The 21,441-nt window shown below is 42.5% G+C and overlaps 2 protein-coding genes across 10 annotated transcripts in view; one reads left to right on the forward strand and one right to left on the reverse strand.

Annotated features, from left to right (window-relative positions):
* Nucleotides 1-21,441, reverse strand: part of LOC116383339 (KATNB1-like protein 1) — a 32,846-nt gene that overhangs the window by 1,717 nt on the left and 9,688 nt on the right. For 4 of the 5 annotated variants that reach the window (XM_031847094.1, XM_031847091.1, XM_031847095.1 and 1 more), the window contains one exon: nucleotides 32-9,400. In XM_031847094.1, coding sequence (XP_031702954.1) covers nucleotides 32-139 — 108 coding nt within the window. In that variant the 5' untranslated portion in view covers nucleotides 140-9,400. The remainder of the gene's footprint in view (nucleotides 1-31; nucleotides 9,401-21,441) is intronic. The other variant, XM_031847092.1, reaches the window with a different exon arrangement.
* acp7 (acid phosphatase 7, tartrate resistant (putative)) lies at nucleotides 386-14,131 on the forward strand. 5 transcript variants are annotated; one of them, XM_031847085.1, is made up of 14 exons: nucleotides 386-474; nucleotides 1,328-1,715; nucleotides 2,381-2,581; nucleotides 2,665-2,847; nucleotides 3,549-3,574; nucleotides 4,839-4,936; nucleotides 9,349-9,411; nucleotides 10,202-10,316; nucleotides 10,518-10,631; nucleotides 11,217-11,283; nucleotides 11,690-11,757; nucleotides 11,847-11,918; nucleotides 12,305-12,442; nucleotides 12,548-14,131. In XM_031847085.1, exons 2-14 carry the CDS (start codon nucleotides 1,607-1,609, stop codon nucleotides 12,611-12,613), a joined length of 1,320 nt encoding a protein of 439 aa, XP_031702945.1. In that variant the 5' UTR covers nucleotides 386-474; nucleotides 1,328-1,606; the 3' UTR covers nucleotides 12,614-14,131. The 5 variants fall into 5 exon arrangements, with proteins under 5 accessions (XP_031702945.1, XP_031702948.1, XP_031702947.1 ...); XM_031847088.1 differs by having other exon boundaries at nucleotides 416-1,422; nucleotides 1,578-1,715; XM_031847087.1 differs by having other exon boundaries at nucleotides 416-1,422; nucleotides 1,594-1,715.

Here is a 21,441-nt window from a genome sequence, read left to right on the forward strand (position 1 = left end):
TCTGTGTTTTATAATGCGTCTTCCAGCTCACATCTTTTGTGTCTGTCCCACGAGGATAGGTCACTCTGTACTGGGCTGCATCCTGTTGTAAGTCATGTTCAAGATTTTGGTCCTCTCCATCCTCACTGTTGGAGTCCATTATAGCTACAGAAAAAGAAGCCTTAATCAGTTTTAATATATTTTTAGACTTAATTAAATATCTACAAGCACACACAGACTTTGTGGTCAAGCCAACCCAATACGATAATCACAATATAGTGTATGTCTCTAAACCATTATTCACAGCAATTACATTGCATTTTGTTTTGTCTTTAGTTGTTTTAAAAAAAGAATAAAGTTTTCATCCTCCAGTTTTACAGGCTTTCCAGGCTATTACGTATCAAAACACAAGTTCCCACAAGCCACTTGGGCATGGTGTTGTTCTGTGCAATGACGTAGCAGGAACTGCTCCCGGGCCAACAGCTGACATGTGTTGTGAGTGTTATAAGTTAGTCATTTAACATTTAGCGTTAGCTTACTTATTCGGGTCAGGCTGTGTTTGAGACGTATTCAGTATATTTAAACTGTACGTGCAGGTCAAAGACAAAATAAAAAGGCTTTTTAACGTACGTAGCGCTCACTTAACAAAGGTAAGTATTCGCCTGCTAACAACTAACATTAAGTTATGTAACGTTCAATAGAAAAACCAGTGGTCTATGAACCTTCACAGCAAAATATAACCGCGTTACAACACGTGAAACAATTTATCCTGAACGGTGTAAAGTGAACGTTACTCACCTTGTTTTCCATTCCTATGCAGAGAGACAGTAGAGTTAACGTTACACCTTCCCTTTGATTCTACTGCCAACTAGTTAACATCCGATTCCAACTACTAATACCGCCCTGTATCAGAGAATAAAGCACCCTATTCATTATGCAGTCTGTGCAGTGTGCACCCTCTAGCGACTATTGAGATATGAATGGTGCAAATAAAAAAAAAAGATGCGTGGTTTCAGGTCATCCCAATTAGCTGATCTCATATAACCGAAAGACACATTCAACTGAAGATGCAGTTAGCTATTAAATGAGATCAGCTGATAGAGTGTATTGGCTCAAACGAGCATGCCTTTTCTTTCATTGGCCATGACTCTGGCAGTGCCTTCACTCCGATCAGTGAGGCAGAGGAGCAGTTTTGCCTTTGCACTTCATTGATCTAAGTCAAGCTGTGGCTTGTGAGATAATCTCCGCTGCACTTGAGCTCACTTCCCTGAATGCACAATGAACATCAGCTGCTTTCGTGGACACATCGTCTCTTTCTAAGCTGTTAGCGCTGACTCTGCTGTTTCAGTTCTGCATTCTCATCATTCGGGTTGACTGATCATCATCATCATCAGAGACCGAAACATGAACTGTGTGTGTTGTGTGAACTGGAGCTGAGGTCAGGTATGATGTTGACTGTGCAAAACACTGTCATTCACTTGGCATGAAAGCTTTTAACATCATGTGATTACAGTCACAAGAGTGTTTTATTTTCTGGGTGTGTGTGTGTGTGTGTGTGTGTGTGTGTGTGTGTGAGCGTGTGTTGCTACTTTCAACAGGTTGTTGTTCCCGCAGGTTGTTAGTTAAAATGCTGTCCGTTCATACTGCCTGGGCCTTGCTAAGCCTTGCACCCCTGTTGGTGCTTGGTGTTCCTCCCATTTGGACCCAGCCTGAGCAAACGCACCTCTCTTATCCAGGTAAGTGTTTGAACTGTTATCCTCAGCCTTATGTGTTTTCATTTAGGGAATCAGTTTTCCGCTTAGTAGTACAAACCAGTCTCCAAGTCAAATGAATTGCAGATTTACAGATCTTTTGTACAAATCACTCAATAATACAATGAAAGCACTGGTAGATTTGGGGAGCTGGATGTTTTGTTACTGTTCTGCTGCTCTGCAGCAAGTTCACTGAAGTTCAGATTCACTTTCAGTGATCTTGAAAGTCTATATGTTTCATGCAATAGCAACATATCCTGCTGAAGTGCCCTGTTGCTCTGAAATGCTACCTGTGCACTCAATGTAAGTCATTTAGGTTCAAGGCACCAGATAATGGCCTGAGCTGCCGTACATATATAGTAGCTGATGTTACCCTTGGTTCATACATGTTCTTTTGTTCATTCCTCATAGAAGGTGAAACGCGGTAGTCATTAAATGCGTTGATGTCTTGATGAAATGAATACCTGGCCAGTCGTCAGCTTACCTCGGCTCTCTGATGGTTATTATATTTTGCCAGCGGCAAGATGAAAAGCGCAACTCTTGTGCACAGTCAGGTTTTTCATAAGCACCTCTTAGCTTTCATGGACGCATCAGTAAGTGAATCAGATCGCTCCATGTCACTATTCCAATAGTTGGGCTTTTCTTCACAGGAGTGCCAGGTTCTATGGTGGTGACCTGGACCACCTTCAATGAGACAGAGAGCCAGGTGGAGTACGGTCTTCTGGGGGGTCGGCTCTTTGAGATAAGCAGCAAAGGGCACGCGACGCTGTTTGTGGACTCAGGCGAGGAGAAGAGAAAGATGTACATCCACAGGGTCACTCTCACCGACCTCAAACCTGCTGCTACTTATGGTGGGTGGAGCTTTAATATTACTGACTTTCTCTCACAACATAACTCGTGTCAGAAAGTTTGTCCTCAACCTGTGTAATTTCAGTCTACCACTGTGGGAGTGATGAGGGTTGGAGCGATGTTTTCTCCTTCACCGCTCTGAACGACAGCACCAGCTTCAGTCCCAGATTCGCTCTGTACGGTGACCTGGGCAATGAGAACCCTCAGTCTCTGGCACGACTGCAAAAGGAGACGCAGCTCGGCATGTACGACGCCATCCTGCACATCGGTAAGCTCGACACTGATACAAAAAATACTGCAACAATTTGCACTGTTTAAGCAGCAAAGAGGCGTTGTTTTATCAGCTGTTGTCTCAGGCATCAGTAATCCACAGATACCTGGCACAGCTTGCGACAGATTACACTAACACAAATCAAATATATGTATTACTATTACGTTAATATTGATTGGATGCCGGTCATTTGCTCGCTCCAACACTTGTGGGGAGCAGAAGCTAAACAGATAATTGGTCTGGGTTGTGCCAAAATGTGTTCGCCTAAAAATCTGACTGAATCTCTGGCTTTCTAGCTTGATGGATAATAAAAGATGATGAAATAACGTGAACATTTTTGGTGGCTTTTCAAATGAAACACCCCGTTCAACACTGTTTTACAGCCACTTTACAAGTTTTACAGTTCGTAATTCTTTAAATAGAACCTAGCTGTTTCCATTCTTAATGCTAAGCTAATTGAACTAGCTTCATATTTAGCATACATACATGAGAGTGGAATCGATTTCATCTAACTCTCTGCAAGAAAGCTACTAAGCGTGTTTCCTTAAATGTTGAACTATTCCTTTAAATGCATATTTCCTATGACAAAGATATAAACACAACTTTTTGGAGGAAACTAATTTTGGCACTGTGCACAGATATACCTATTGTTGTTGTACCAAACTCTTTCGTTCATTGATTTTTATTATGTTTTACAGGTGACTTTGCCTACGATATGCATGAGGTATTTCACTCTTCTGTCTTTTCAATATCATAAACTTTGATCACAATTATGCCCATGTAAAGGTAACTGACAGCAAATTTCTTTCAACATTAGCGTATATTCTTAAAGCCACTCTTCTATTCCTCTTAATTCCACAATGACAGATGAGATAAGCCACTTTACCTCTCTCCACTGCCCCCCATCTCAAGACTCACCACTGTTTATTATAAGTGGATATGAAGGCCCTCAGCTGTGGTTGAGACACACAGCTTATGATTAGCATTACTCTGAAATGCCTTAAGCCTGCGGTGAAAGACGAGAGTCAGGGTCATGTCGCCCAAGTATTTGTTAAATAAAATAAGCGTCACTCAAAACGCAGAATCTTAAGTCTCAATAATATATTTGCTCATCTGAAAACCTCCCAACTGTCATCTGTGATATTTAGCACAAATTTATCTTGGAAACCTATATCATTATTCTAAAATGAGTTCTTGCATTATTCATGCTTATTTTTTTCAAATAGGGAAAAATGTTAAATACCATCAGCACTACTACTGCACACATTAATAACCATAATTATTCCAAGCTGTGATTTTTAGCTGGAATGTGCAAGTAAATCCTGTGGCTTCACTGATATTATAAATAGAAGAACAGAGAGAGAGAGAGAGAGAGAATTTTGTCTGAAAGGTCATTAATGTTTTTGGCAGGTGGAAGCCATCATTACAGCCGTTAACCGCAGTGTGTTTGCATTGCCAGTGTTGGCTTATCTAAGACACAAATGTCTATGATTTCAGTAAGGTTTGTTTGATAAACTATACCATAGAGCTAGAATAGGAGTAGAACGGACATTTCCATTCAGATCAAAGTTGCGGGATGGTCATAGTGGCGGCCTTTTTTTATGTACCGTTGCCTTTGTGACCGTTGTCGTGGGCTAACTTGCATATTAACTAAATTGACTTTTGGCAAGTCGCCGACTCACTGAGATTAGGTTTTGCAGTGAAGTAGTAACGTAACGGAGGGTAGAGAGAAAATGTAACAACTTAATGCTTCATCCAGAGAAGGACAGGCTACCTAGCTAACTAGCTAACTAACTAGCAGATACTTCTCCGGAACTGCGACAACACTTTATGGCCCCACCGACGTGTGTTGTCACCATAAACTTCTATTTCTACAGGCGATACATTCCTGCAGCTATCTGGAAAATAGAGCAATCAAAGTAATCAGTGAATGGAGAAAAAGTAAAATCTTTGGCGTCATGTTTAACAGCTGAATGTCACTGTTTCAGGACAATGCCAGGATCGGAGATGAGTTCATGAGGCAGATTCAGTCCATCGCAGCCTACGTGCCCTACATGACCTGTCCAGGCAACCACGAATCTACATAGTAGGTGGAAGCTAATTTCCAAATTTCTATATATTATATGAACTCACGTTCAGTGTAGAATTGTTTCCTCGAGTGTGTTGGATTTACTGGCCTCTAGTGGTGTGGTTGCAGATTGCCACCTATTGAATGTCCCTCCTCACCTCTCCCTTTACAAGACTGCAGTAACGTGAGCCGCCAACTGCAAAGCTGTGGTAACGCCGTTCACCTCGCTCAGACGCCATCCTTACGATAATGACACAACTTTAGGAAGTCACGGCTCGTGGTACCACAGCTTTTGCACTAAGTGGGTCACTTTACTGCAGTTTTGGAGGACTACGGTGGCCTTCAGGTAACATAAAAACGCAAAAGGCCCTCTCTAAAGCCCGTGTTTAGCCTGTTTGTTCTGGGCTACTATAGAAACATGGCGGACTCTGAAGACGACATGCTCCCTATGTAAAAATACAGGGCTCATTCTGAGCTAATGAAAACACAGCAATTGTCAGATTCAGCTGATTATACTCTAATGAAAACACAATAATAAACATTAGTTCTGCTAATAGATGTCCCAAAATTGTACACACTGGACCTTTTAACAGTGACATTCATAGTCAGTGGGAGAACTCGGAAGGTGTGTGACTCTCTCCTGTCTGTCTTCTGCTTTCGATTAGCTAATGTTTTCCTTTTTGTTTACATTTTATGCCACATTCTGCTTCGGGGCAAAAGTATGATTAATGGGTTTTGGGCAAAAATAGCAGTACATCCATATTGGTGAGAGAAGCTTGCCAGACACCTCATGACAAATTGCATTCAGAACTGGCTACTGTAAATGCTGTGCGAGCGTGCTCTTTTATGTGTATATGTGTGTGTGTGGGGGGGGTGAACCCCTGAAAAACAACCTTTCTGGTGTGTCGCAGATTTTCCATAAAGAACACACTTTGGTCTGCTGAAAACTCCTCACTGTACAGTTTGAACAGATGGGAGCTATTTTGGTCTTTAAAGGCTGGAGCGGCATCAGGAACCACCAGCGTGTCAACAAGGCAAAGCTCTCCAAAACAAACCTTTATCTGACTGGAAACCATCAGCTCACTATCTGTTTTTCAGGTCCCAGAGACCAACTCTGGCTGCGTTCTTGACTCATCATCTCTGAACGCGTTGCTCACATTTAATGTCATTTTCTGGACTGAGAGACAGGGCAGCGAGGAGAGAACAATGCAGAAACGTGTGAAACAATTAGCTGATTTATTGATTGGACAATTTAAATCATTTTTGGTTAAAAAAAAATCCTAAACATCTGCTGGTTCCAGATTCTCAAATGTGAGGATTTGATGCTTTTTACAATACAATGACAAGAAATCGTGCACCAGGGTGGAAATTTTAATAAAATTGAATATCTTTTAATTTAGAAAGTCAGTCAGCCAGACAAAATTGTGTTTCGGTTGGCATTTTTCACTATTTCATGACATTTTATAGATGGACTGTTTAATTGGTTGAGGTTGATCTGATCTGCAGATTTATTGGTAATAACAATAATCATTTGTTGTAGCCTTAAACAAATTGTAACAGCCTTGTTGTACATTGATATTCTGAAATAATTTTTATTGCGTCTTTGTCCCTTTAGCATTTTTATTATGCCCCACCAAAATAATCGTTCAGGTTGGTTTATATTTTCAACCTAATAGGGAACAAAAATGTACCGCTGTCTATGAATTGTAGTTTATTTATCCGGGGGACATATTCAAGTTCAGTTCAATGTTTTGTTGAAGATAATACAAGATGATTGTAAATGTGTAAAATGTAGAGAGAGAGCAAAACTTTCAGAAGCCACAGATACTTTTCATCCCGAGGATTAGCAGATAATGTCCCTAAATTCCCAGTACATCTGCTGGAGTCAGCCGTGTGTGTTTATGCATTTTGAAACGTTTAGCGCTGCCTGATCTTGCACCATAATATTTACTTGCCGCTGCTGTACTGAGACAGTCCTCGCCTGGCCTTGCCATGTGAAATGTGACTACTGCCTGGCCTTTATTAAGGAGCTGCTAACAGTAGTCTCTTTTTCTTGGCTTCGCAACCTGATATCAAGAAAGAGCTCGCTGCATTACACAACCAGAAATCCAGCTCCCCTCTCTCCCTCCCCTATATGTAAAAAGTGTGTTTTGCTCTGTGGTGTTGTTAAGAATCCAGATATTCCCAGCAGCTGGCCTCTGCTTTTTCTTCCTTCGCTGTCTGATGTGCTCCCTCTCACTATACGTCTCTGTTCATCTCTCTTTCCAACCTCAAAACCTAATGGGTGAAAGGCAATTCAAACATTGCTGACCACAAAAATTTTCATTCAGCATTCCAGCAGGATGAGAGCAGTGGATCCACAGAGGATGCTAAGGCCCCAATCAAGACTGTCTTTGTTCACCGAGCACAATACGCTTCATCGGCCCCTCGGAGGGACAGGGAAATGACCGTTGCTGTCCTGTGATGGGAGTTAGTCATTTCCCTTCCTCAAGACTTCAACTGGGTCCTTTCATTTCTGTAACGGCCTGGATTAGGCTCATCAGATGATGATGGGGGGGGGTGGGGGGTGTCTTGTTGGTTCAGTTTAAGAGTCGTGGTGTTCTCATTGACCTTGACAGCCACCAGATGTTTATCTCAATCTTGGTTTAATGGAAAAGCAAACCCACATGGAAATAAGCATGCTTTTTGTTACAGATGAGGATATGTTGGACTCCCATAGCGCAGAATAATGAAACAAATATAAAATACATGTTTGTACCAGATTTTCCACGTTTAGGCCGCAAAACGAGAGACTTTAAAGCCTTCAGTTGAATTTATTTCCACAGGCTAAACCTTTCCCTCAGGGCGTGCCTGGTTATATCACAAGAGAGTGTGTGTATTATTTAACTGGATACAAAATTGATTGTTTATCTCTACTAACTGTTTTCCCAGATCACCGTACATTGTTGCCGGTACACGTCCTAGCCACAAGATGGGAGTATGAACCCATCTTATGACTGTTGTTGGTTCAATACCATGACTGAGAACTTCAGATCATTTAGGAATAGATCTCACCCTTTAGCTCTGTTTTAGCTATCATGGCTTTGTGTGGTTGGATCAGAATATACTGTACATTGTTGTAAATGCAATGATGCTCGTTTCAAATACTTTCCAAGCAATCAACAGTTAAATGTGAAATTGTAGCAACTGGATTTTGGGTTATAATAGTATGATAGACACCTGAGAGATCACAGCTCACAAACTGGCCTCTGCTGGATTACCACACTTATTCATATTAATAAAGGTCTCTTATGATCCTCCTTTTGTGTCCCTGTCCCCCAGCCTTTGATCTCTAGTTACCCCTAACCCTACATTATGAAGTCCAGAATACTCCACTTTTTTCTCCCTTATGTAAGATAAGAAAACAATCATTCTCACCTCGCTTCCTTAATGGCCCGTTGAGATTGGCTCCTGCTTTCATGCTGAAATGAAACACCGTGAAGAGAGACTGGCGGATTGGCGTGAGGGAGACCTTTCCATGAAAGAGTTTTTCTCCTTTTGCACGGTGCTCGCATTGTAATACTTGGTGAGTGCTGGTTTAGTGTGCGTGCGTGATTGTGAGCTCTTGGATGTTTTTGAGTATTTCTTGATGATTTTGTCATCTGGTGCCGTGCAAAGAGTCTAGAAATGAGTGGTGGAGATTATGGCAGCAGTGAAAGATAACTGCAAGTACCTTATTGTACCTGCATCAAGTAGGAACTACCACATGTCAGTGCTGAAACCGCTGTGGTGCCTAAGTTAAGCTTTGATTCCTCTAATGGCCGCTGGATCTAAAATGATTCTGTTCCTTAAAGAGGATGCCCTGGTTTTTCGAGATGTATATTTAGAGGCCTTTTTTTTTCTTGACTGACAAGTGTAGTGCGCTCAGCCATGATGTCTCTCGGCTCCACCCCACGTCGCACCAAGTTTGATTATCTGCCCATGATCCTAAGCTTGAAAACCTCCTATCAGGAACCTATAGGGTGAGGTCACAGAATCTACGTGCATGTTTTTCTACAGCCTTTAATTTGGATAGGCAGCCACTGATATGTTGGCGACAGAAAATTGTACGGTTTCTCAGAATAGCTGAAGTTTGAAGCAGATGTCACCACCACAGCTTGATGGTCATCTTTATCCGCTGATTTACCACCCAGAGTGCTCTACGAGGTTGAAATGAATACAGAAAAGTGACCTGAAACAAAAGAACTGCAGCGAAACTAGGCAGTTACTTTAAGAAACGCTCGTTAATTATATCTCATATCAAAGATGAAAATTGTATTTGCACCACAAAATAAAGAGAGAGCAGGAGTCTGTGTGTCGGTGCTGCTTTTTTTTTTTCACAGTCAAAGAACCTAGATTGTATGATCAGTCCATCTAACTTTTTTCTTTTTTCTTACCTTCTTTGTCTGCAGTAACTTCTCCAACTACAGGAATCGCTTCAGCATGCCAGGCCAGACTGAAAGCCTGTGGTACAGGTAAGAGAGAACAGAATATGTTGGCTTTATGGAACAACTCAATATTTGACTTAGTCAATTGTTGCTTCAGTTAATGTGCTTTGACGTGCTTAACCAGCAGTTTTTGGTTAGATGAAAGTGAAGGCTAGCTACAGAGAAATCATTTATTTTCCGACCTGGGCCCCATGTGAAGTACCACGGGAAGATTTACCAAAACCTCCTACTGTATTTCAGAACGCATTAATGAGCTGTAAGAGGCAGCCCAGAGGAATTTGCAGCTTAGGAGCGCTCTCCTATCTCAGGGACATGGGCACCGTACAAAGATGCTATACATCTAAGTAGGTGACTCATAGTCCACTACAGACGACCTTTTCTCAGACAGTAAGATAATACCTTGCTAGACCACAGGCTAGCTGCCCACTGATCAGTCCCTATAGATGCAGACAGGCCTGCTGGATGAGAGCCGGTTAGCAACAAGGAGAGGCAACCTGAAATCCCACAACTGCTACTGGAAACTGTTCAGTTCATAACATGTAGCACACATGTACAGAACACATGCTTTTATGCTTTTCCATTAACGCTGCAGGATGAACACGTAAGCACTCGTATTACAGCGAGGAGGTTATTCCCTCAAGTGGACCTGGCACCGCATTCAGCAGCAGAATGTCAGAGACGAAACATTGCCTGGATTTGAGAGTATTATTCACACTTATCTGGCGTTTAAAGTGAGGCCTTGCTTATCCGCTGACTTTCGGCATGCTTTTCTCTCCTGGGCCATACTGTGTATCATTTTAACGATGTGTATCTGCAGCTGGAACCTGGGGTCAGCACACATCATCTCCCTCTCCACTGAGGTTTATTTCTATCTCGAATTCGGCCAGGAGCTGATCTTCAAGCAGTACGAGTGGCTGATGAAAGACCTCGAGGTTAATGACCACACCAGTTACACGTGTAGACGATTGGCTAAGTGTTCTCTGTTTCCACACTTGCTCTCTGCCTCTCTTTTTCCATTATAGATATAAATCTATGCATTCCACTTTCTGTTCCAACACAAAATTGTCTTCGTATCCCAGTGTGGCACGCAATGATGTATGCATGCTTTTTACCACTTCCTTCTCCCAACCTAGGAGGCCAACAGGCCAGAGAACCGAGCAGTGCGTCCATGGATCATCACCATGGGACACAGACCCATGTACTGCTCCGATGACGACCAAGACGACTGTACTCGGTTTGACTCCTATGTGTGTAAACCACAGAATCCTATATGTTTCTATATGACAGGTCGTTTTTTTAAACTTATTTATAAGAAACAGGAAGTAAAGAGAAGCTGCGTAAAGCAGGAGGCTACTGCTTGCTCTCAAGTGTGGACATTCCTGTTGTAATAACTTAGCTGCATTCCTGATGGCAGACATTTTATTACCAAAAATATATTATATCATCACCTTAAACACTTTTGATTGCCTCCAAAGCTCTCATAGTTTATTTTGCAGTGTGTTCTTTAGTGAGCAGCACATTTTGGCGGTAAAGGTTTTAATTTATCATCATAAAGGTATTTGTAGGATTGTAGGAAAACTTGAATTACTGCTGGATGGCCAGTCCACATCGCAGCCCATAATAAGCCAATTCACAGTATGCTGTCATAATCACTGTAAATTTGGACCAAATACTTTCCACTAAGACTTACTTCCCTCAGCACTTGGCTCGGTTTACACGGAGGCTGGCACATGCACGATGGGGCTCTGTCAGGTAGTGTTTCAGGTGGCAGGTAGTGTTTCATACGCTACTGCCAGGTCATGCTGACTTCTTTCCTCTCTGTTATTTCTCAGGTCCGACTGGGACGGAATGACACCCAACCGCCAGCTCCAGGTCTAGAGGATCTATTTTACCGCTATGGTACGGTCTCTATTTGACAACCAGCTGTGTGCTGCTAATGGGTGTTTAAGTTTACAGATTAGCAAACTCAGACAGACTAATGTCCCAACAGTTGCAGAGAGCAGAGCAATCCAAACATCCTTTATTAAAAAAGCAGGCCTTTGGTCTGGCTGATATCCCTGCAAAATGTTTTTCCTGTATTATATTTCCCAGGCTTTTGTTTGTTGCATTTAATTATTGAACTTATGGTGGTGGAACTCTGAAAGTTTTAGTTGCTCTGATTTTAAGCTTTTTGTTAACATTGCTGAGACATCTCAAAATGAAATGGGCAGAGGATCTGAGAAACATCAGATCACACAGCAAAATGTGAAAGCTAAAGTTATGTTTTCTCTATGGAAGGTTGCTGACTATCAGATATTTTTCACAGGAGTGGATGTGGAGTTGTGGGCACATGAGCACACATATGAGAGGCTTTGGCCTGTCTACGGTGACAAGGTCAGCACCTGCATTCTTAACTCACCACATGCTTACATCTATAGCCTTTGTTTTGAATCAGTGAAAGAGACGGATGTTTTTCTCTTTAGGTGCACAATGGAAGCAAAGAGCAGCCTTATGTGAACCCAAAAGCTCCAGTACACATCATCGCAGGCTCTGCTGTAAGTACCTTCACATTGCTGCATCACTGTTTACCTTTTCACAAACAGATCAATGAATAAATTGACAGCAGCATATACAAAAACAATGTTATGTATTGTTCGCAGTCCTTTCTGTGCAACAATTGGTCTGCCACATGAGTTTAGTACCAGCTGTTCCTCTGGTTAAGTGGGTTCTGATGTGGTGAGCGGTGCGTGCTTTGTCATCCAACCACAGAGGGATTAGTCATCGGCATATCAAAATGCGGCCAGACTCGCACCGAGGCTCAGCCACAGTAGTGAAGTCTGTGTGGTGAAGTAGTCACACAGGGCTTCGTGGACAGAGCTGGAGAAATGCATGCGGCTCATTGCTAACAGATTCAGTTTAATCGCTGTCGGTTCCTCTGCAGGGCTGCAGAGAGAAGACCGACAAGTTCAATCCAAACCCCAAAGAGTGGAGCGCTCTCCGCAGCACGGACTACGGCTACACCCGCATGCAAGTAGTCAATGCCACCCACATTTACTTGGAGCAGGTCTCCGATGACCAGGTGAGCACACATGGAGGAACATGCACACAAGTAGAGCAAAGGATGCATTTAAAGGTCAAACAGTATTGCCTCAAGTCATGACAAAGACCTTTTTCTGTGTTCCAGTATGGGAAGGTGATTGACAGCATATGGGTGGAGAAGGAAAAGCACGGCTTCTCTGCCTGGTTCTGAAGACGGCCATGCACTTTAAACTTCAGACAAGCACATTTTTTTGCTGCGTCACACCAATCATGCACTGATGAAGGACGTTTTCATTCCTATTCATTCAGCTTTTCAAATTAAGATTTAGTGAATCCTTTTACGTTTTATCCATTTAGAAGACCACTTTAGTGCAAATGTATATAATGAAACATGCGTTTGAATAATTTGTTTGAATGGATCTCTCATTTTGTCCTGTCTTCAAAACCATCATCACTATAGTGTAACTTTAGTTTTTTAGTTTGTCATGGCCAGGTAGATGTACTGTAGGTCCCTTCATTGCTGCCTGAATAATCTATTGACCGTAGACATAAACAGCATGAGTCTGGCAGACACCAGACCCCATTCCCTTCAGAGCATTTTCTTCATTTCGAAACCTGGAAATGCACTTACACAGATCAAGTCTCCCTTCTATCAGTCTATGAAGATTCTGCCGTGGAGAATGCTATCAGGATATTGGAACCTCATTTTATTGTCCATCTGTGTGGCTGTCCATGACCTGAGTCGAAAAAGACAGAAGTCTACGCCTACACAACAGGACTGTTATGTAACTCAGGGATGCTTGTGGCTTTGGGCACTTGCAAAGTGAGAGAAGGCGCTTTCCGCAAAGGACTGTTGCTCACGCCATGACTCTCACCACTATGTTGGTATTAATTCCTTAAAACAACATGCTGCCTGTGATGATTATTGGCGGACAACCAGGGCAGATCTGCATGCATCTGTGTTTTGAGTTGTCAAGCTGTCTGTTAGCGCCAGAGAGCAATCATGTCTCTGCATAATTCTACAGTCTATACAAAATCAATGATTTGTTAACGCTACACACGTGAGTTAACACACAGCACGTTATTTGGCAGACGTTTCTATACAAAGCACATGCAGGACTATGAGAGGATATATGTTAATCACTCATGAAAACACTGCAGGGAAAATGCCCAAATGAAGGACCAAAAACCCGCTCACACTTGATCATGATGTGTCACAACAAGTTAGCCATACAAAGCCCAGAGTTCTTGTAGAGAGTACAAAAGTAGTCGGGCATCAGTGGCATGTCTGTAAACCTAACTGAGGATTTGTTGAACTTCTCTCTGGTGTCAATACCGCGCAGCGCAGCTGGGGTCTGGCAGACGAAGGAGACACAAGCGCACAGTGATCACACCTCACACTCACATGCTCTTGGTGTGCCGACCCACTGCTAACTGCCACTCACACACAACCTTATGATTGTACAAGTATCTCAGTAGAGAAGGCCCCGCACCACTGAGTTCCTGACCTTCGACCCGCTCATGCTACACTCTGTATGTTGATGTCTCCCACTGAGTGGCCGACGCGAGAAAGAAGCAGCGCTAAGTGCAGACTGCAGAGACCAGCGGGGGGGACTGGGGAGGAGAGTATGTGCTGCCAGACTGTAGCCTACATTGAATCATTGTAATTATTTACAATTGTTAGCGACCACATTTATAGTCTAATAAAAGACGGTTGTTTTCCATTTAACGTATGCTGTGAAAACGGACGGATGGAAAGTTCTTGCCTTAACTAACATGCACGTCATATCACGTTCCTCATCATTGAGTTTGCGTGATTTTTACTAAAAAAACTGGGGAAAAAACCATTGATCGCAATCCAGGAAAAAGAGCAAGGAGAAAATAACATGTCACTTCAGATTGCATGCCTGTTGCTGACTTATGAAGTGCTTATTAACGTCGATGATAGAGGAACAGCAGGTTTGCGGTTGTGTGGTGAAGGGCTTTTTGTTGACAGAAATTGATTCCTGCCTTTAACGAGGCTACAGATTTTCTAGCACTTCCTCGTCTACTCCATGTTAGCCAATTTATTCCTCTCACAGAAGGGATTTGGCATGTCAGAAGTCAGATCTTTCTTTCTGTCTTCACACACAAGACACAAAGCAGACTGGAAACTATTTCAAATAACAGCTGCTTCTCAGTGATTGTGTACATCAGTAGATTTGTTGAAACCAGTGGTGTACGAGGTCAAGGAGAAGTGGTGTCCTCTTGTGCACTGATGGCAGTTTAATGTGCTACATTTGACTGGAATTTGCCCCGTTAGTCCTCATCAGGTTGGTATAACACTGCCAGTTGATGACAATATAACCCTCGCAGTAAACTTCATGGCAGCACGCTAATTTCTAATGACACGTCAACAGCTATTTATCCTTTCCCAAGCTAATGGCTCAATAAACCCTAAAAGTAATGAACTCTCTAAAGACCACATGTGAGACTGGGAAGCAGACTTCTCTTTCTGTACACCAAACAGCCTTGAAGCCTCTCTTAGAATTACCTTCAGTTACATTCTTATCAACGCTTATAGACATTATTTATCTATTTTCAAGAGTCTAGCTCTCACACTCAACAACAAAGACCCTCAGAAGACAGAAGAGGGCTTTTGTGTGGTATTTCTCTCCATGGGTGATCAAGGGGCGGCACTTGATCACAGGGTTGAACCGGGGAGGCTGAGGACATGTGTAATGAATTGAAGGCCCTCGGATGCTTGATCTCGGGGATATTTTATCAATCCAGAAGCTCTGCGTTCTTCCAGAGCGGTGCTATTAAGCAGCCTCAGACCGCCACCAAGACAAACAGCCAAGTACAGTGTGCACAGGAACATCACATTCTTACCAACATCAACACCGCAATGACTTGCAGGGCTTCAGAATATGGCATCAACAAAGCAAATCTGAGGTAAATGTAAACCAGCTGAACAAAACGGGTTAACATATATTATTGTTTTGCCTTTTCTGTGAGTTTTTCTTATGTAGCAAAATGGGACTACAAACTGTATTTCGTATTGCAACTCTGTTTTGTACAATGGCTTTAATGGAACCTTGAATAAAGTTATAAACAATTGAATTATTGACTTAAGTTTTGGTTTTAACCTAATGCCTTTATTTCTACTATGAGACACCACAGCTGTGCAGTGAAATCTCGCCCGGGAGCCGTCATGTTGAGCTAGAAGTAGCTGCAACTTTCAGCTTCACAAAAGTGAAGAAACGGTAGGACCTGAGTCAAAACGGTTAATGAAGACAGTTGGAAGTAGAGAAAGCTAAGTAAGCAAAATAATTTGCTAATGGATAAATGGTTGAAATGGCTAAAAGACATGGATACGTAGTTTAATCATCTAAAAGTAATGGATCAGTGGTTATCTTAAAGCAGTGAATTGGTTGAAATAGCTAAAGGTAATGTATAAATGACTTAGATAGATGTTAGTTAAAAGTAATTGACAATGGTTGAAACATTCTCCCTCCAAGTGGTAGATTGCAAACTTGACCCAAACAACCTAATGATTCACTGTTCATGGACGATATCCATTAATATATAATCACTGTTGGTGTTGAGGATCCGTCTCTATAGTATTATGGTTCATCATTCATCCAACAAATATAGTGCACAGTGTGTGATTGTTTACAGATGGAAAGGTTCCCCTGCAGTTCTGGCCACAAGCACATAAACAGGCATCTCAAAAAGTAAGCTTGCAAGCATCAGTGGCAGTGCTCCTGCAGTCATCCATCCTGATTAGCAATGCTGCAATTTATCAAGAAGACATTAAGTTAACTACTCTTGTTTAGTCAAGCAAGAAGAATTCGGCATGAGACCCGTCATCATCATCATCCTGCAATTTTACAGTGAAAGGGCTTGGCCCCTATTTTTGTGTGTGTCCTCATATCTTCTCATTTCAAGTCATCAATCGCCCCCACAGAAGAACATCAGAATACACAGGTACTGTTGTTCTGCATACAGACAAGGTTGCTCTTAAAAGCTACGGCAGGCCAACCTGAGACTCCTCTCAGTCTGCAGGAAGTGCTAGCTTTGTGCCAGGGGCAGAGATTCAGCTCATTAACTTTTGAGCCTCAACGCTTGAGGAGCCTTGAGAGCCGAATGACAACAGGGGTGTGCTACCGCATCGGCTGCTGTTGGCAGGCAGAGCTGGCCCACGTCACTCGGTTCAAGAAGTCCGTGTTTGGGTCTGTTAAATCCGAAAACGGATCTCATTCAGCAGCCCGCTCAGTGTGCGGAAGCTAAAATCGCTAAGCCTGATCTGTCAACAATATGACGTGCAGCTTCTTGCCAGTGACTGACTGTAAAGAAAGCCTTGCTATGCTGAAATGAGCAAGATTATGCATTGCGGAAACTGTTATGTTGTGGGCTTTGTTATCACCTAGCTGTCGCCACATCAACCTGTTTTGTGATCACACCTAACCTACTGTGGAAGCTGAAGACATTTACCCTGTTCTTTAGTCAGGCCACAGGGATCCAACTCATTTAACTCCTGCACATGCCCTCAGGGCTCCGTCATGCCTGGTTGGTTAAGACAAATTGCACTGCAGAGCTGTCTTCTCTTACAGACTGGCACTGCCGTCCGAGTGCTCTCCCAGAATGCAGCATGCTGTTGAGAACGATGCCAGGCTCATTATGCCTATCCTGTGTCCTAAATGTTGCGCATGCCAGGCTGTCTGTCTTCTTTAACTTTGGTTAATGTTACATTCTCACAATTGGATCCAAATATCAGCGAGGCTTGTCACTGTTGGTCCTTTTTGTTAACAATGTAATGTTCTTGATAATCCTTGTCTGATCTGCATTAACGTAGAGCACATGCTGTTTTGCGGTGAGTAGCCCACCTTTGTCGTTTCGGTACAAAGCCATCACTCTATCAGCACTTGAGATCTGAGCTCCAGCGAAGGTAAGGTCAGTGTGTGGTTTACATGTCCAGTGTTTTACAGGAATGGTAACACAAGACCTCCTTTAAAGCTCTGGTTTTAAAACCATTTAGATAGGAATGAGGTGATTAACGGTCATAATGGATTTTGCACTCAAAACTCTAAACCTTTACCCCCTTAAAACTGTCTCAAAGAGAGCCTGAGGAGTCTTCAACAATCCAGGCCCGTGTAGACACTTTACTTCACACTGCTCTCATTTGGAAACAAAAAGAGTGGAAACCGCAACCTTTTGAACAATTTAAACACATGCCTGCTGCTACTTTTTGACACGACAGTCCCCCAGTAGCAATCCCAGCATTGCCCAAAGGAAGTCATTTAGCTCTGTATGATATAAGAGAAAAGGACATAACCTGATTCTAGACATAAGATGATATTTACCTTGGGGAGTTGATGCGGGATCTTGCTATAAGAACTCCAGTGGTATTCACAGTGCTACTGGCGGGGTGGTGAGCACCAATGGCTCTTTCAGCACTCAGTAAAAATGCAGCATATCAAAGCTATTTCTTTTCCTTATCCACCTGAGGTAAGTTTGTCATTTAAGACTGTCCTCTCACCTTAAGTTCATGTGGGTTTGGAGGGCAGCAGTGAACACAAAAACACTCAGGGGTGCTCCATGTCGCCCCTGGTTTTGGCTAACACATTGGTCAAGAAAATAAATGTGTGCGTGCGGGGAGGAGGAGTGCTTGGGATAAAATAGACCGATATGACGGGGAGCATTGAAAGCTGTCTCGATCCTCAAAGCCACATTTCAGGCTGTAAAGGTAATCATCCTGGGGAGACGGTATCCAGTGTTGTTTTTGAAAGAGTTGTGATCATACTAGACTGTCTTACTGACGGTAAAGTGGTTTTCAATGTTTATGGAGAAATTTAAATGAATGGGCAATGTAGATCTCCAGTGTACCTTGAAAAAAAACAAAAAAAAAAAAACTCTTCACCAGCCTGTTGCGTGGGAACTAAGTGGCTGGCTTGCTACAAAAGCACAGATGTCTTAGATCACTGAATAGAAAATATTCAGAGAATCTGTCCAGCAATAGCAGGCGGTTTTGTCATTAGATGACATTTATGTCCTTGGCCTGATGACATGCTACGCTTAGACTCAGACAGACAGGTATGTCCCCTGTCTAGACTCGTGAGGATACCTTACGCCTGTCTACGTAGATCAGCTATAAATCTGACTTGGTTTTAGGGACAAGACTTGGTGATGTGGATGAGGTACAATGTAAGCAAACAACAAGACAATGCAAATGTTGTATTGAAATATACAACAATTTTTGGGACTGTTTTGGGACAGCATGGCACTAGGGGGGGTAATGTCGTTCAATCCACCACTTTGGTTCAGATTGAAGGACATCGACAAATATTGGATGGATTGCAATGAACGTTTGGACAGACGTTCATTGGACTCAGGAGATTGCGCATTCTGACTTTGGTGATCCCTTGACTTGTCCTCTAGTGCCACCATCAGGTCAGAATTGTCATTAGTCCATTACTTTGGTTTATGGCCACATGCCTGCAAAACTACTGGCATTATTATTAGCCTCAGCTGTACTTTGGTTTGTGCTGATTGGCAAATGTTATCATGCTAACACAAAAACAAATTCCCATTGTTTAAAAATACAAAATCTGTGCAAGGAACAGAAGCACTTCCCGCAAAAAAACGTCATGGTACCTTACCGATCGCAGTGTTTTTTTCCCCAACCATGGCAAAGGCATGACCCGCCCTCTGTCGCCTTGATACTCATACCTTAATTCTACATAATAGAATGACGCCAAAAATAGAGTGCCTCTATTTTTGGAACAATGGGTGTTTGTTTCAGGATAACGGGACCATGGGACATTTTTTGGACTGTTGGAGACTGTTGGAGTAACAACTGAGATTTTAAACATAGCAAACATTATACCAGCTACCTGTTAGCATTGCCTATAAGTGCCTAAGTATAGCCTCACAGAGGCGCTGGTATGGCTGCAGACTCTTAGATTTGAATCAGAAATTATATCAGGATTTTAATTTTCAGTGAATCGACAAAAATAAATGTAAGCCACACATTAACACCATACAATATTCTTCTTCGATAATAACATAAACAGGTGGTTGAAGGTTATTTTACCCTTTCATCACAAGCAGCCATGGAAACTTTACAAAAACACGTCTTGGAGTGTTTGTTCTACCTAACAATAAGTGTGTTTGACCACCCATTAAATGGACCAAGGCATGAATTTTGGCAGAGAGAAGCGCATCATCCCGTGGCTGGGAATTGGTTTTGTGTGGCTACTGGCCGCCAGAGGAGCTTGTTTAAACAGACCCAGACTGAAAGACTTAATGACCATGCTGACAGCAGTCATTCGAGATGTCTAGTGAGGCTGGAGCGCTGTGGCTGAGAGGGAGAGAGGGAGTGAAAGGGAGAGATGTTGCGGTTGCGTCTCTTTATGTACGCTCCAGAGAAAAGAGGCGCACGAGATTCATTTTTAAATCTGACTTAAATATTTGTTCTCCCTCCAAACCTAAACCAACAGAATATAGGATATACAGTCCCGTGGCAGCCTGCTGTGTTTTTCCTGCCACCTCAAACGTGTTCTGCTGTTGCTCCAATGTCATCTCAATTGAACATAAGCATGAGGACAGAGAACAGCTCGGACTTAAAAGCAGGTTTGTGTTATTGTAAGGTAGTGGTGAGCTTGGATTACATGCTAAACATTATTGCACATGTTTTTTGGAGTAACTTTTACTGATTTGATTGATTCCCACAAACCAATGAGCTATTTACATGTGCCTAACACGTGCTGACCAGCAGTGGATGGGCATTTGAAGAGAAGACGGTAGCGGGAAAGGCTATTATTCTCAAGAACTAAAAGAGCTGTCCATTTTCTAAAAATAAAAGACAACACTGTTGCAATCAAGAGTTTATATTTTTACTTGATATCCCCCAAAAATTCTTTAGCATAATAATCACGCACACTATTCTTCATGTGTTTTGACATGTGATCCTCTGGGTAATTCTTATCTTGAGCCCCGCCATTCCCGAGTCTTAGGTGCTGCAGGAGACCACATGTACATGAAATGTCCTCAGCTCTTTGGGACTCGTTATCTGATAGAGACTTGGTCTGCTCCTACTATTTGATCCCTCTAACTTGGACCATGCCAAAGCAAAGAAGATGATCCAGATATCAAAAGCTCTGAGGGTCTCATCGGTTTTACTCTGTACTCTATATATAGGCTCACTGTACGTATATATCATACCAAACCAAGACTTAATTTTTCTCTCAATATAATCAAATTCGCGAAAAAAGGTCCACAGAGCAGAGGAGAACCTCAAAGTAAGCTTTGAAGGTTCATAATACGAGATTAGGAGCATTTCTCAACGTGGCCAGCGGCTCATAACCAATAGCGCTAACAGTGCAAACTACAGGGAAAGTGCTGACAGAGGTAACGGTTTTAACCTGAGGGGAAACCAGAGGGTTGGTTCTACGCTTCCGAATGACGCGGTCGGTCGGGACGGCGTTATCAGCCGTTACTGCCATATGAGCTCAGTGCAGAGCAGCGGCCGTTAGCTCACCAGTGGGGCACACTGACATGCATGAACATCTCGGATAACAACACAGACAGAGGGAAAGTGACTACATTCTCTTCTCAAGTAGACATACTACTATGTCTTTACATAGCAAATAGTTGTTTGCTGCTATATTGATCCTCAGACTGTCGGATATTGCTTTTTTAAGATTAGTGACATGTTTGATTTATACATAACAGAATATCAGGCCAAGGCATGATGGGAACAAGAACAAATGCGAGAGAGAGAAGAAAGCATGAGTCTGCAGAATAAAAGCAAATATCTGTTGGTGATTTAAGATTCCCCAGTCTGCATAGTCGTGACTATCCTCCACATTCCAGCCTGTAAGAGGACAAGATTAAATACTTTTGGACAAGAATGCTGGCTGACCTTCCTGCTTCGGTTGGTGCTATCCTCTTCAAAAGAAAGTCACAAAAGTTGTTGTGATCAAACTGTTTCTTTTGGAAATCTTCTTTTGCTTTATCTTAAAAGTCAATGAGCATTTGACTGCAACAGTATGCCCC

Source organism: Anarrhichthys ocellatus, unplaced genomic scaffold (genome assembly GCF_004355925.1).
Source record: "Anarrhichthys ocellatus isolate YVR2014 unplaced genomic scaffold, GSC_Weel_1.0 scaffold7, whole genome shotgun sequence".
NCBI lineage: Eukaryota > Metazoa > Chordata > Actinopteri > Perciformes > Anarhichadidae > Anarrhichthys > Anarrhichthys ocellatus.

Coding starts and splice junctions, on each gene's coding strand:
- acp7 (XM_031847085.1), top strand. CDS start 1,607: ATGCTGTCCGTTCATACTGCCTGGGCCTTGCTAAGCCTTGCACCCCTG. Junction 2,848..3,548: donor CGACGCCATCCTGCACATCG/GTAAGCTCGACA, acceptor TATGTTTTACAG/GTGACTTTGCCTACGATATG. Junction 11,284..11,689: donor GGATCTATTTTACCGCTATG/GTACGGTCTCTA, acceptor TATTTTTCACAG/GAGTGGATGTGGAGTTGTGG.